This window comes from Branchiostoma belcheri, unplaced genomic scaffold, assembly GCF_001625305.1.
Source record: "Branchiostoma belcheri isolate BF01 breed outbred unplaced genomic scaffold, Haploidv18h27 scaffold21, whole genome shotgun sequence".
Lineage (NCBI taxonomy): Eukaryota > Metazoa > Chordata > Leptocardii > Amphioxiformes > Branchiostomatidae > Branchiostoma > Branchiostoma belcheri.
In genome coordinates this window covers 761,759-776,205 of record NW_017803602.1, presented here as the reverse complement: position 1 = coordinate 776,205, position 14,447 = coordinate 761,759, and the positions used below count along the sequence as shown (strand labels likewise).

The 14,447-nt window shown below is 41.4% G+C and overlaps 3 protein-coding genes across 5 annotated transcripts in view; 2 read left to right on the top strand and 1 right to left on the bottom strand.

Annotated features, from left to right (window-relative positions):
• LOC109469737 (ankyrin repeat domain-containing protein 29-like) overlaps positions 1–2,704 on the bottom strand; it is a 10,069-nt gene extending 7,365 nt beyond the window's left edge. Inside the window, exon 1 of the mRNA XM_019768326.1 lies at positions 2,246–2,704. Within this exon, the coding sequence (XP_019623885.1) occupies positions 2,246–2,590 (345 nt within the window). The 5' untranslated portion in view covers positions 2,591–2,704. The remainder of the gene's footprint in view (positions 1–2,245) is intronic.
• A 1,897-nt stretch (positions 2,705–4,601) lies between these two features.
• On the top strand, positions 4,602–10,554 carry LOC109469684. Of its 3 annotated transcripts, none has more exons than XM_019768239.1 (2): positions 4,602–4,768; positions 6,489–10,554. In XM_019768239.1, exon 2 carries the CDS (start codon positions 6,547–6,549, stop codon positions 8,488–8,490), a length of 1,944 nt encoding a protein of 647 aa, XP_019623798.1. In that variant the 5' UTR covers positions 4,602–4,768; positions 6,489–6,546; the 3' UTR covers positions 8,491–10,554. The 3 variants fall into 3 exon arrangements, with proteins under 3 accessions (XP_019623798.1, XP_019623799.1, XP_019623800.1); XM_019768240.1 differs by having other exon boundaries at positions 4,602–4,781; XM_019768241.1 differs by lacking the exon at positions 4,602–4,768 and adding an exon at positions 6,100–6,139.
• Positions 10,555–11,510: 956 nt separating this feature from the next.
• Positions 11,511–14,447, top strand: part of LOC109469713 (putative deoxyribonuclease TATDN1) — an 8,456-nt gene continuing 5,519 nt past the window's right edge. The window contains exons 1-3 of the mRNA XM_019768290.1: positions 11,511–11,565; positions 11,691–11,711; positions 11,994–12,038. Coding sequence (XP_019623849.1) covers positions 11,526–11,565; positions 11,691–11,711; positions 11,994–12,038 — 106 coding nt within the window. The 5' untranslated portion in view covers positions 11,511–11,525. The remainder of the gene's footprint in view (positions 11,566–11,690; positions 11,712–11,993; positions 12,039–14,447) is intronic.

The window sequence follows — 14,447 nt, the reverse complement described above, 5'->3', positions numbered from 1 at the left end:
ACAGTACATCACTGTAGACTGCCACTCAACGGGGAACATATTTGTGTCTGATTTTGAGGATAACTGTGTCTGTGTATACAGTGGAGACGGACAGTTTCTGTTCAAGTTTGGGAAGAGGGGAAGAGGTGAAGGGCTGCTGAAGGGACCAATGGGCATCTGTACAGATTGGTTGGGTAACATCATTGTGGCAGACAGTTGGAATGGACGTGTAGAGCTATTTGACGAGACAGGTATATTCCTTCACCATATCACCACAGACATGCAGGGTCCACAGGCCATTGCCATAGCACCAGAGGGACAGCTAGTGATGACTGATTCTGTGAACAACACTGTTACAGTATTTAACAACTACTGAATCTGGAAAATGTCATAGTGTTTTAAAATCTGTAAATTTTTAATTTTTGAAATATATGTAATAAAAAACTAATATGTTAACTACATTTGTATCATGTACCAGCAATGTATACTATATTGAGTCTTGTTTTGCAGCCAAATACATTGTAAACATCATTCAACATTCAGCTAAGTGATAAATTCAAAGACCATATTGTGTGAGAACTTAATTGACTGAGGGGTAAAAAAATAAATAGTACTACATTGTACTACTTACTAGCTACTAGTATTGAACCTTTCATTTACTTGTCATTTCCTTTAAAGTGAGCAAAAATATAATGCAGGTTGGTTTGGATCAGCATTGATGATTTCTGTGTGGAATATCTGTGTCAATATTTTTAGCACAGTCAGCATCATCATCATCGGTCGACTGTATTCGGTCGGGGTTATACCGCCCCTTACGAGGTGGCATACCCTTTCGTTAGCTTAATACAAGACGGGGTTCGCCACGCCTCCGTCCGGGTGATGATGTAATCACCATGTGTGGTGATGTAATCACCATGTGGCTGATACGGAACAGAGGTTCGCCAGGCCTCCATTCGGGTGATTTGAAGTGAATCACCAACTCCATGCAGTAGTGTTTGTACCATCGCACACCGGGGCATGCCCCTACTCTTTTTCGAAAGGTGTGGTGGGATCTTTAACGTGCGTGGGGTGTGGCTCTCCCCAAACACGGGACCTCCATTTAACGTCCTATCCGAGGGACGTCCCTAGCCGAAGCTAGGTACTCATTTCCACCTGAGTGAAGTGAGGAAAGTCGTGTAAAGTGCCTTTCCCAAGGGCACAAGATCGGTGACAAGGTGGGGTTCGAACCCACGACCTCTGGAGTGTGAGCCGAACGCGCTACCGATTGCGCCACACGACCCCACAATAGCACAGTCAGCAAGTCTATCTTATCTCACTATTACACTGAAAAAACTGATACAATCTCTGCACATTGCCAAAGCTATATGATCTTGATGCTCACATACCATTCTCAACATGTCACTGATGTAGCTTACAGAATAGCCTTACAGGTCAGGCCTCTACTGTTTACTATGCTAACAAGGCAGCAGTTTATCAGCTTGCTTATAACAAACTCTGGTTGAATGTTTATTTTACTCCAGACTTCAGTACTAGTACTGCCGGTAGTAGTTCCTAGTGTGTAAATGAAAGAAGAGACCCCAGCCTGTAGGCTAAGTACTCTATCGATAGTACTAGAAGGAACTGATATGGGAGCACAGCTGAAAACATGTCCATGTATGTAGGACCTGACATACAGTAGCAACACCAGTTGTACACATTGATGATACTAAGATATACAGGGGACATAAATTGCAGTACTTGTCTAGTAATTATACAAGAAAGACTAAAATTGGGCAGTATTTGTGTCTAACATTCTATATGTCAGTTCTATAACTTTGTGTATTACTATATTACATGCAGGGAACATCTCATAAATAAAGTGTTGCTACTTTTTATTTGAAACAAGTTGTTACATAAAACTGTATGGATTTTATTTCTAAATAGAACATCTAAGCAACATAGTGAACATGGCATGTAACAAAGATTATGTCCACAGAAATAGCACCTATTAAAGTAAAATCATGCACATTATACTTGTACGGACATATACAAGTTGTATATTTGTTGTATACTTGAATGTATTCTTTAATTACAGCATTTTACATGATGATACATGACAATGATTACATTATAATCTGCTTTGATATGTCAATCATTAATACAAGAGCCATATAACAGACACATTTTCCATCTGTGTTAAACATAGTACATACTAAGATTTAATTATGCATCAAAATTTATAAATCTAAATGCAACAAGAAATATATGATGTTTTGATATAACTGACCTTGTCCTGACTGTCTATGTGAACCCTCCCACCGTCGAGCGTCCGCTTCAGCAGCTCGATGTTTCCCTGCAGGGCTGCCAGGTGGAGCTGCTGGCCGCTGGGCGAGTCCTTGGAACGATAGAACAGGTTCAACGTGCTGCGGACATGGTGGTGCAGGGTGGGGGAATGGGCAGGGGACCAGGAGTGGCGAGTGAGTCTGGGACTAGGGGTCAGGCTTGTTGTTCTCATGGGTGGGGCTAGCAGCTGAGGGAGGGACGGGGATGACGTGGTGCCCTGACGAGGATTAGGAGACAAGCTTCTAGATCGTCCATGAAGCCTCGGGCTTGTGGGCGGTGCTAGAGACATTTTAGAATACTAGCTATAGTACATGTTCAAAGCCTGCACAGATGACGAAGTACTGCTCGTCAGAGACAGGCAAGGAAAATGGCAGGCTAACATTTACATGATGGAAAAACTTATAGACTCAAACAGCATGCTGTTGCCATATTGGTCATCCTTGTATGGGTGAAACAAAAAGGGCATTGCCAAAAATATGGTCATTTATTGAATCTTACCAAATAGGAGATGCGGTCTGCTAAGGAAATGGGCCACAAATATACCAAACACATTAGAAGTACACAGCAGAATTAATACACCAGCCTCCAAACTCTAGATAACCCCCCACCCCCTCCCTAGGCTTTATGATCTCATTCATAGTAGCTCCATACATATAAACACCAGATAACTGTCAAATGAATTAAAAGAATAAAGAAATGCAGTCATACAAGGATAATCTCATACATAGCCTGCTTACTTGCACATTGGTGGCCATCCTTTGAATGCTGTATAGAATATATAATCTACCAGGAAAGTATTCTAGGACTCTGCTGGGCAGGATATCCTGTGTATTGACAGCCAGAGGAAGCTGACAAGACAGGCAGCTGGCTTAGCTACAGTTCTGCTCTGTATTTATCTGTGTACACACCCATCAATTAAGGGGGTAATATCTAAGTGTGACTGTAAGGGAGGAAATGGGGGAGCTTGGGGATGTCTCGACGGTTTTAGAAATTAGTAAGATTCCACTGGAAGTGTGAGTGTATCTGTCAGGTTTTCAAACTCCTCTTCCCATTTTACTATGATATAGACAAGAAGCAGACATAAATGACCCGTGTATACCCTAGACTAACTCCCTATAACCTACATGTACATTGATGACTAGTGCACCCCCTCTGGCTAAGACATTTATCTCTAATATATGACATCATGTTGTGATCATGACATCATCTACCATAAAATGAAGCGAATCTACATCGGAGTCTCTGTGAACGTCTACATGAGGTCACCGCGGGCTTTACCAAAAATAAAGCTTTACAGACTGACAGATCAAAGTGCAATTAATACCTTAAGAGACATCTTGTCCTTTCCGGGTCGACGCTATGATTGACAGTTGATCCAGGGGATGATGATACATGCACGGTGGCAGGCGCTTTTAGGCGGCCTCTGAGGCAACAAAACGGGCAGGCATGTCCACTATGGGGTGTCTACCGTGATCTGGAGTTACTTATCTGGCCATTCGTGACAAATGGGCGAAACGGGAGCATCAAAGTCACGCCGTGTGCGATGAAAACATGATCTATGGCTTGTAGAGATGAGAATCCCCTCCGGCAGGTTCATGTAGGTCAAAGGTTAATAAGTAATGACCTCCTGTGGAATGCAAATAAAAAGCCCCCTCTGGCGCTACAGGTGGTACTGCACCAAGGGGGAAACAGTGAACAAAATCGATATTTTCTGCCCTTTTCTATTCGATGAAACTCTTTGTCTTGCTGGCCGTTTTTAAGTCCATCTGTCTTCAGCCTGTAATGTTATGGTCATGTTTGAATTTTACATAGATGTTGTAAAGTCCAAATATGTCGTCATACCTCTCTAAATATTTAATGGCCCTTTTATGCAACGTTATTCATGCAAAGCACTGGATGACCTGTATATACGTTAGTCTCCACCAAACTTCTTTTGCGGGGTGAATAAATCGGCCTAAAAGGGTATTGATTGGCCAGAGAATGAAGCCGGCCAGAGAAGCTCCATTTCTACTGAGAATTCTTTTTTTGTCTTCATCAAGTACTAGTTGATCTCCTTTTGGTCCTCATTTACTGAGGCGGTATTTATATATTCTGGAAGCTACGTTCAATAGATGTGTGTAAATACCACAGAAACGCTGTCAAATTAACGCCGGACGGTATACATAGAGAGTATTTTGGGAGAGTTCAAATCATGTTATTAGATATGCACAGAAGCCAACTCGACGATTCGACCTGTCGGTCGTTTGATACAAAGTGATCGTGTGCCACGCCCACCCTTACCCCAACAGTGAACCGGAAGAACTTGTCGGACGAGCCCACGTACGCCGATCATACCATGTCGACGTCAGTGGTCAACAGAAAATGGCGGATGGCCCGACGAAATACCTGAGGACCACTCTCCTTTTGTAGTGACGGGGTCCTTAAACGGTGGCTGGGTGGCTTTATGATAGTCTGGTGTACAACGCAGGTGTGTTATTCAGGTGATCGAATGTTTCTGTGTTTAGGTTTGGACTTGGATGGGATTGGTGTATTAAGTAGGTTACTAGTACTCAGCCTCAGTTGATGTGTTGTTTACATGGTCAGTTTTGGTATACCTATCCTAGTGACCGCAGTTTCGATCCCATTTCTTAGCTATTACGAGCCATGACTCCGAGGCTTATTAATCTACTCAAGTTAACTGCTTGTAACGTTTGATCTTTATCAACTGCGTGGCGCGAGGAAACGATTCCGCATTGTATACCTGCCCTTTGTTCTTCTACATGTAGGGTTACTGTTACAGGTGCGTGCTGGTCATGGCGTGCTATATTTGCAGTTTGTGTAACGTTAACAATGTTTATTGAATCTTATAAAACTAGGATCGTAACGAAAGCTATGGCTATATAATGTTATATAGGGAAAAGACCAGGAAGATTAGGGAGACCTCATACCCTATACTATATAGGTAGTGCATCGGCTGCATGTTACAACTTACATGACGCTGTGCACCACAGAATGTAAGAGGTGCTTTACGAAGGTTTTACTTCCGCATATTCAGCTAAGCTTGGAGACCAAAAGAAGAACTAGATGATAGTCATATATTAGTGTCGGAGAGACAGTTGTTATATTGTGTGATATATTATTCAATACTTTATGTCTTTGGGGAATAGTTCATCTGGATATTGTATCAGTAGTTTTGGGCCGCAACAAAATAAAAGGTTTGGGGCGGGGAAATCCTAGTGTACATTTTGCTCACGCATTGTGTTATATATTGAAGTATCGGTCCACTAGCCTATAGCCACAATCTCTCGCTACTGGCGTTACTAATTTGACAGTTTTGGGGGCGGTAACTGTCGGAATGGCCGACGTCGACCGCTATAGAAGCGCGATTTTTAGTCAGGCTATTGGTCCACTGGCCCCTTACATCATTAATGGTGCTTGTCAGATACAAGTTCTGCCAAGATTCTCTTTAAAACGATTATGGTTGTGTAATTTGTAGCTGCGTAATCTCACTGTTGCTTCGTATAGATGTTCCTCTCGTGGTTATCAATAGCTATTTATCTATCACAATATTATTTATTATATTAATACTTAATGGCCACTATGCATTAAATCATCAATGGGAACGGTCATTAATTATGAAAATGTATCTGTGGCTGTACTTTGAAAAAAAAGGGAGACAGAGATATATTTGGCAAGGTACCAAAGTTGCACTTTGCAACAAATTTGCAGTAGAAATCGTGTTCCTACCCTATGAGTAATTCTATCATATACGGATTTCTGCTCAATTTTAGGGAGGACAATGAGCGGTCTCAGCCGTGTGATTTCTCCTAATGTGCCTTGATGAGGTTACTCTAACCCAGTAAGTGGAAAATGGAAATGTGAAAATGGACGGGAACACATCTCGTGACTCCGTGTGTAGAGCAGTGTTCCTTTGTGCCGTGAGTCGACTGCGGCACGCTCGGAGAACTCCCTAGGGCGGTGCGATATTGCTGTTACATGTGTATAAGTACACACTGTCATATGAAAATAAAAAAAAGGAGAATGAAAATAGTTTACAAAAGCTATAATCTTGATGTTGATATTTCTAAGACGTGATTTAGGCATAAAACTTTAGTCTGTCATATAAGCTGTCCCTAGTACGCAGTTTTTATCAACAATGGGGTAAACGGAATGACTAATCTGATTGACTTTACGTTTTTACTTTACAGGAAGCTGCACATGTAACATATGGGGTTTGTTCTGGATAAACATTCGTGAGTACGGAAAATGGCTACAGACGACAACAGCCAACGGTCAGAACAACAGCGCCTCCTGGCGACGCTCTCTGACACGGAAAGTAGCGCGGCGGAGTCGGCTGCTGAAGACAACGGAGACGAAAGATCTCGTCTCCTCCCGAGCAGACGGGCAGGAGAGGCACGTGGGATGAGCAGAGAAGGAAGAATCGAAGAAGAGATGTCAGTACTTCGCGAAGTTTACCTCAACACATCCTTTCCGGAAGACGCAGACGACGAAGACAGTGTCACTGCCGAAACAAACGGCAGTACCGGGCCGAGTGTGTCCTTTAAGCGGCAGAAGTCACCACTCCACGGTAATAAGTTGGCAAAGGGCGACCCTGGTGAAGATTTCGAGCCCACAGAGAACCAATCTAAAGTTGTGGACAGCTCCAAAAAGGTAAACGAATCAGTGGATGTGACCGGTGGCCCCAAAGACCTTCCAGCAGTGTCAGCTATGGAAGGTGACCCCGCCCTCACCGACTTGCAGCAGAAACGTATTTTCCCGGAGAGCGAGGCTAGTCCCCCAAGTGAGGACACTTTACTAACAACCGACAAGTATGGCCCAAACAAACACACGGCCCTCTCATCCGGGAATGTTTACAAACCTGGGGCAGAGCAGGTCAGAGGTGAAACCGCCTCAGAGGGCGAGTACCTCAATAATCCACAGGTGGAAGAGTCCCGGGCCAAGCGTCTCTTGGACAATGACGATGAACAGATCGAGAAAGAAGCGACTCCTCTTCTCCCGGTAGACGAGAAGCCGTTGGTGTTTCCAAAAGCGGGTGAATTTCAAATCGGGCAGGCTGGCGGTGCAAAGGGGTCTACGAACGACGAGAATCTGACGATGGCTGCACAAGATGGCGGGGACAGCACAATATCGCCAGGCGTGGCAAAAATTCAACACCGCGGAGTTAGTGTCGAGGGGGAGGGGACCGTTGTACTGGAAGATGACGACGGAAAGCTGGCTTACTACGAGACGGCAGTGGCTGACGAGTACGGCTACTTGCACAAGCACGGCTTCCCACTTCTCAAGGAGACGAGCAAGACACTCACCATAAACAACCCTACGCTCAAGCAGACCTCTTCGAGTTACAAGAAAAACGATCCCACCATACTTGAAGGAGAATATCGCCTGATGAACCCCGGTCTTGACCTCAAGTATGTACCTTCCACCTACACCTTTTCCAAGCCAGAACGGAAGACAATACCGACGTCTTTCGTGCACCAAATCCCCGTCATCGAAGAATCAATCAAGACGTATCAAAAAAACATCCCAGAAAGTCTAAGAGTGGAGTCGACCTACACGCGCAATATACCCGTCCCTAAGGAAATCCGGACGACTTTTGCAAAGAGCGTGCCCATCAAGAAAGAAACGCCAACCACCTTCAAGAAGACCGAGCCGCAACTTAGGCTGTCTTCTTCGTCGCTCAACTATAGGACGCCTTCTCTGAAGAGCATTGGTGCGACATACAACTTCACCACACCAATTTTGGAAGAATCTCAGCTTCAGAGTACACACTCGCTGCCAGCACTATTCCAGACCCAGTCGTCTTATTCCAAATCAACACCCTCTCTCAAGAACATCTCGCTTACGCTGCTGAAATCCACACCTAGTCTGCTTGAGGTTCAACACAACTTTGTGCACAACAAGCCACGCCTCCGTCAGCCAGAACGTGTTATTTTCTCAAATTCCCTTCCTGAGATACACAAACCGGCGATACCTCCAAGCATGCGGCACAACAACCCGGTGTTCCGTGAAGAACCGCCCGCCATCTGGTTGTTCAACACCCCGGAGAAGGAAATACCAGAAACGGCATTCTTTGATTTCAAACCTGTGCTAGAAGCACCGGTGATCACTCATCTTCATCCAAAACCAATGTTGACCACGGGTGACGCTGAACATGTGTTTGAATTAAACGAACCTGTGTTAGACGAGTAAGGATGGTCAGCAATTAACGTCAGACGTCAAAAGGAATATACGTCGCATGGGCGCAAAACCGAGGGCATTCTTGGGACAGTCGTGCATGTGTCCTCTAAAATTCAGCTGTTTTGTTACGGAAAAAAACATGTCTTGGATCCTTTTCGGCGGTCGGTTCTATCACAGCTTGCATGAAAACTCTATGGCATGAAAATTGCACAATGATCTAGGACGAATGTAACCGCCCGGAACTGTAGAACTTACTGCAAGAACGTAAAAAGGACAGGTAAGAAAATGGAAAAAAGATCGGCTGTGTCAGTAAGAAGAGAAGCAATGATTTACTAATATCTAGTGAATGGAAATCTAACATAGCTGCTAATTTTGTACCATTTTAAAGAATAGATAGTAACCAAATACTAGCAAGCATGCCCTGACGTCATTGTTTACACGTTCCAACATCGGAATGTTTGTAGACGTTTACAAAACATACCTGGCTTGGTTAATCATAAACTGATGTTAGCAAGCCCTAATCTTTGACCAACAAAAGAAGGACTTGCGTTGTAGAGGTAGAAAAAATATATTTATGACAAAGGCGAGATTAATAACTGAGTGGAAGAAAAGTTCAAACTAACTTTCTTGCCAAAAGTTTTGGGGTATTTTAAAGACCTCTGGGGAAGGTTGACGATCAAAAATCGACGCACTACCTGAGATCCAGTAGGTAGGATTATTAGGGATAATTCATCCTGGAAACCAATCTGAAGTGACTCTCTAATTAAAAGTTAAAACGAGGGTTAGAACGGTAAGCCGTAGCTTTGATGAAAAAAGACTTACTTTGTAAAGTATACCATCTATAAGACATTTTGTGAGAATATTTTAAGTTTTATTCATATCTTTTAAACGGGCTAATTTGTTACAAAAATGTTTTGTTTGACAAGTGTTTTATCATGAGTATAATATTATGTAAAGATGTACATAGTCATACAGACACTTGTCTATAGCTATATGCTTTATGTTTACACTAGCTAGTTGCCTAAGTTTGCAATGATATCTGTGTTAGGGTTTGACATATTTTATGATGAATGACACTTGACTCAATAGTTGATGTTTCCTATCAACTATTGCAAACAACATTTGGTACGTCACTTCGATGTTTAATTTCCTTTTGGCATCAGGATGAACCTCCTTTTTAAAAGCTACCATTTAAAACTATGGTCTTCACAACAAAATATGTAATATTTACACTTTGTGGACCTTGTATCATATGTCGTACTAACGGACAATCAACCACTCTCAAAGCAAACCACCCCGTTGTATAAAATCGTATCTGCCGGCCAATAGTGGTTTCATTGCCACTTTTGCCACTAGTACTGGGAAATATGCTTGGGAGATTACAATCAACAGATATTCTTACTCAATACGGGCTACAGCGCATAGATTTCTCAGAAGTGTCATGTTACTTTAACGTTGTTATGATATGAATGAAATCATGTACCAAAACAAACGTTAAGAGATGCGCTAAATTGAGTTATTAGGAAGCAAGTACGTATATATTATACAGTGGCTGAAAACGAAAACACTGCATGTTAAAGTTTTTATCAAGAAAAAAAAACAATAATATGTGCACAACTGAGAGGATAATAAAAAAATGTATATCGAGTATATATTGATTATCATTACCAAAATCACAATATGTAATTGGATTAATGAGCTCGGGGTGTAGTGTACTATATGATTATTACAAAGTTGAGTTTTATAGGTGTACATATGAATTGTCATGTATATGAAGTCTGTTTTAGATATCGATCTACAATTATAGGCCGCTCAACGTTAGTACATAGAGGGTACATTGATTTCAAGATTTGTACTTGAAGACTAAGCCAAACGTGTATTGCACTTTCTGAAATGTGGCGTAGAATCACTTTTACCTGTGTGTTACTCATTTCACAGTTCACACGCTGCCTTCAGGAGAAGTTTTGATTTTGTGTTGGGAATATCACTATGCATGGCTTATCTCTTGCCGATACATGTATGTCTGTATCAAGAAACATGCATAATAAAGCCGGACTGTATAAATGGTTTCAATCTTGTTGATTCTGAGATGTCCCTTGATAAACAAATCATCAACATATAACAAGTAGCCCTTGTTATACATTCAGGACCTTCCCACGACCAATTCGGGGCTAGGTTAACGTTTAATAGGAGTAGACTAAAATCCATATCCCCGCAGGCTCGCTCGTCTAGTCGCTCTGATCCCATCCAAGCAAAATTCAGCCAACTAAAAGCCGCACGAAATATTCCTGACTTTTGTTTTTCAGACTCTCGTGGCGGGTGGCGCAGACAACTTTTATAGGCTTTAGACCTACTGTAGTTTAAAAAAGATACTTTAAATACTTAAACTAAGTTTGGTCAGTTAAGTTGGGTAAGTCTAGAACCAAGGAGCTTGCTAGAACCCGGTATAAAAGTCGTCTATAAAAGATGTAATTTATTTTATTTTCGTGGCTTTTGGTCCCTTTTTTATTGACTCGTATATACAATTCATTGATACTTTAATGAAAAATGGGCTAGCAATTAACGTTTCCTCCCAAAATATTTACGTGACGAACGTCGTGATACTTTTGCATATAAATGGGCATGCCGAATGTCCCCGGAATACTGGTCAACAAATGATGCATTCGCCTTAACTTGTTTCTTTTAGGTCGATTTATAAAAAAAAAATACGGAAGGCATGTGTAGGACAGATCCTTTTTTTAATGTTTTTTTTCACTCGTATCATGAATTGTGTGATACAGATATTAACGTTAGCCACGTCAATCGGTGACACATGACCGAAACTTTTCAAGTTAACTCGTGTTGCGGACTGACTCGGACATACTAGTAGTTGACTGTAATTGGAATATGATTTCAACCTTTTAGCACTCACTTGGGCGGAGCAAGGATTTCAAGGCTATAAATGAACGCAAGAGGCCTGAAATCTTTTTAAAGTTCCTTGATGAACGTTCAACTGCAAAGTTGGCATCTGATCGATACTTACTCCCATAATGCACCCGTGGTCCAACATGGCTGCCTCCGTCAGAAAATCCACGTTGAGATTTATCGGTAACGTTACCCCGTTTTCTCTTAAAATTTACCTGAATTTTCGGTATGAACATTTTTAACTAGAAAAAGAATATCACAGCTACATCTCAATTGAACTAAACTATTTCTCTTTTTCTTCTTTAAAGATATAGGGGTCAATTTGACAGGTAGGTGTTAAATAATTCCAGCCCCCCTCCCCACTATATACTAGTACGTTATGTTTGTGTAACAGAGAAATCAGATACTTTATACCGCTGTTCAATATGCTGTAGGGCCACGCATACATAGCCTCGATATGCAGTCATACTAAAAGATCCTTGTGTTATATTGTGAAATTATGTGAATTTTCTGCAGCAGCGTTGGTATTTTCACTGAATTTGTCTATTCTGACTGAAATTATATTGAAATATGATATTCCATTCTGCTGTTGACAAGAGATTTTTTCTCAGATGGAATGTTCAGAGGATTGTACCATGGATCACAGAAGCACCAGGGTAAACAACAATCTTATTCTCCTTATTTATGATTGCTCACTATCATATAATAGCCATTTATAAATTATAATAAAGTTCCAACTCGGCTTCAGGACTGTTTTGAAAATGCCAAAGTGAAGAACTTGTCAATGAAAAGAAATTGACATCATGTCATATGTCCAACATGAATAAAATTGTGCGTTCATACTAAAATCATGGATCTATAACATAAACATAGTTATTATAGGTCAAGTCACAAATGCGGGTAAATGTTATATCACTTAGAGATGTAAATGAAAAAAACTCCTTTCAGTTCCATACAGTGTTTCTATGTGATGAAATTCAACCCCAATGTATTTGAATAGATAACGTTACTAGAATAAGTTTTCTCTGTATACGCAATCTATTGTGGTGCACAGAAAGTGCGAAATGGAACGAAATGGACAAAATGGAACAAAATGGAACAAAATGAAACTAAATATGTATGAAGTACGTTGGAACGGCAACGTTAGTGCGTTTTTGCTATCTATTTCATTTCATCGTGCACATGTAAGGGACGCGGCTGGTGATAAAATTCCTCCTCCTGGGCATACCGCTAGGACAGACAGAGGCCACAAAGAAGCACACTTTGACTGCTCACCTCAAAACTCAATTGTTTTTATAACGTACCTTATAACGTTGTGGTCACTTAATTCTTAACGTACCCTGATCCATCTTATAACGTTGTGGTCACTTTATTCTTAATAACGTACCCTCACGGCGGTCGGTTGCTAGGCTAAAAGTCGCATTACTAGGGAGGTATCGGGTTACAGAACGTGTTCGAACGTGGCCGCGCGGGAGTCCCGGGCCGCCCGGGGCACGGTAAAAATTGAAAATAAACAAAAGTAATTGGAGAGTAAATACTCGTCAAAATAAAATGTAATAAGTGATTTTGTTTACCTCAAATGTTATTCTTGCACTGCCTTTGCTCCACTTTGTGTACATTTGCTTCCAAATGAGATCAATTTCGGATATCAAAAAGGGTTCACGAGAACCAAACAACTGATTTTAAGAGGCCCCGAAAATTAAAAATAAGGTTAGATTTTAGGATTTTTAGATATATTACAGTAAATTTAAACTTTCTGTCTTAGGATTTTTTTATTTTTTAACTAAAACTCGACTTACAGTCAAAAGAAGAGCTAAAAACGCAGTGTTTTAACTTTAAATACAGATAATTCATAATCGCGGCCATATTTAAAAAATCCCTAAGACAGAAATCTGCGGAAATCGTTCCTCTTTCAAACAAGCCCTCAATGAGGTAATTTGAGCGATTTTTTTGAGTGGTTAAAATACCATGTTTGTACGCGTGCTGTGACACTTGGATATGGGGACCTGGATTTTATAACAGCGTGAACAAGAATTCTGACCTTCAAGGTCACCCACGATGACGGCAGTAGCTTCGTTACATGTTACATATCCACAATAAAATCACGGCATAGATGTAATGTTTTGAAAACGGTTCATATTTGTGGAAAGGTGGATTTTTCCTGTTCCGTGGTTCCCAAGTAAAAAAGGGCTTGAAGTAGCCGGTTGTAGCGGCTTTACTGTAAATGACCGCGGGTAACCCCAGATCGAACGCCTGTTCTATTCGAATGACGTCATATCGAACAAGATTCGCGGGTTCGGGGGATTCGATCTCCATAGTAGCGGAGTGGGACTTTTGGGCCCAAATCTAACCATCGTGCCAGCAATTACAACTATAAAATTATAACAATTTCCCATTAATTATTCAAATTAGGTCTTCATTTACATAAGCTATATCCTTAGATGTTTTCTAGTTCTCAATTACATGTCACAAGTGTTTCATAGTCCTATTATCAAACGAAGCAGATTTATAGAATTTCCTCATCAATTATGCAAATTAGCTCCTGATTTGCCTAATTGTCATCTGATTATGTCAAGCATCACTTCAGCTACCTACATACCAAAAATCATGACAATCCGTCAACCGGTTCTTGAGTTATCAACCTTCGGAGATTTTTTCAAGAAACGCTCCTGCAGTTCCAGCTGCTAGGGGGTCTAAACTCAGGTCACATCTTCCCTACCCCAAGAGCTATCTACCAGCCAAAATTCGTGTCCCTAGCATGTCTAGATCGCGAGATAACAAAACCGGAAGTTCTGCTGCAGTACCAACAAAAACCGCCAGGAGGCCCAATTTCTAATCATTTCTAGGTCTCATCAAGACCTACCCACATACCAAGTTTCATGACAATCCATATTAAGCTTCTTGAGTTATGCTGTTCACAAACAGACAGACAGACAAACAAACGCTACTGAAAACATAACCTTCTTGGTGAAGGTAACAATGTTGTATAGAAGGATGTTTTATAAAACCCCAAACAAGCCTCAGGGCATTGCTTCTGCTCCACCGAATATCTCCCACCAGACAGG

What these genes read in the sequence shown, in the direction of transcription:
- LOC109469684 (XM_019768239.1), top strand. Translation starts at nt 6,547, where the DNA reads ATGGCTACAGACGACAACAGCCAACGGTCAGAACAACAGCGCCTCCTG.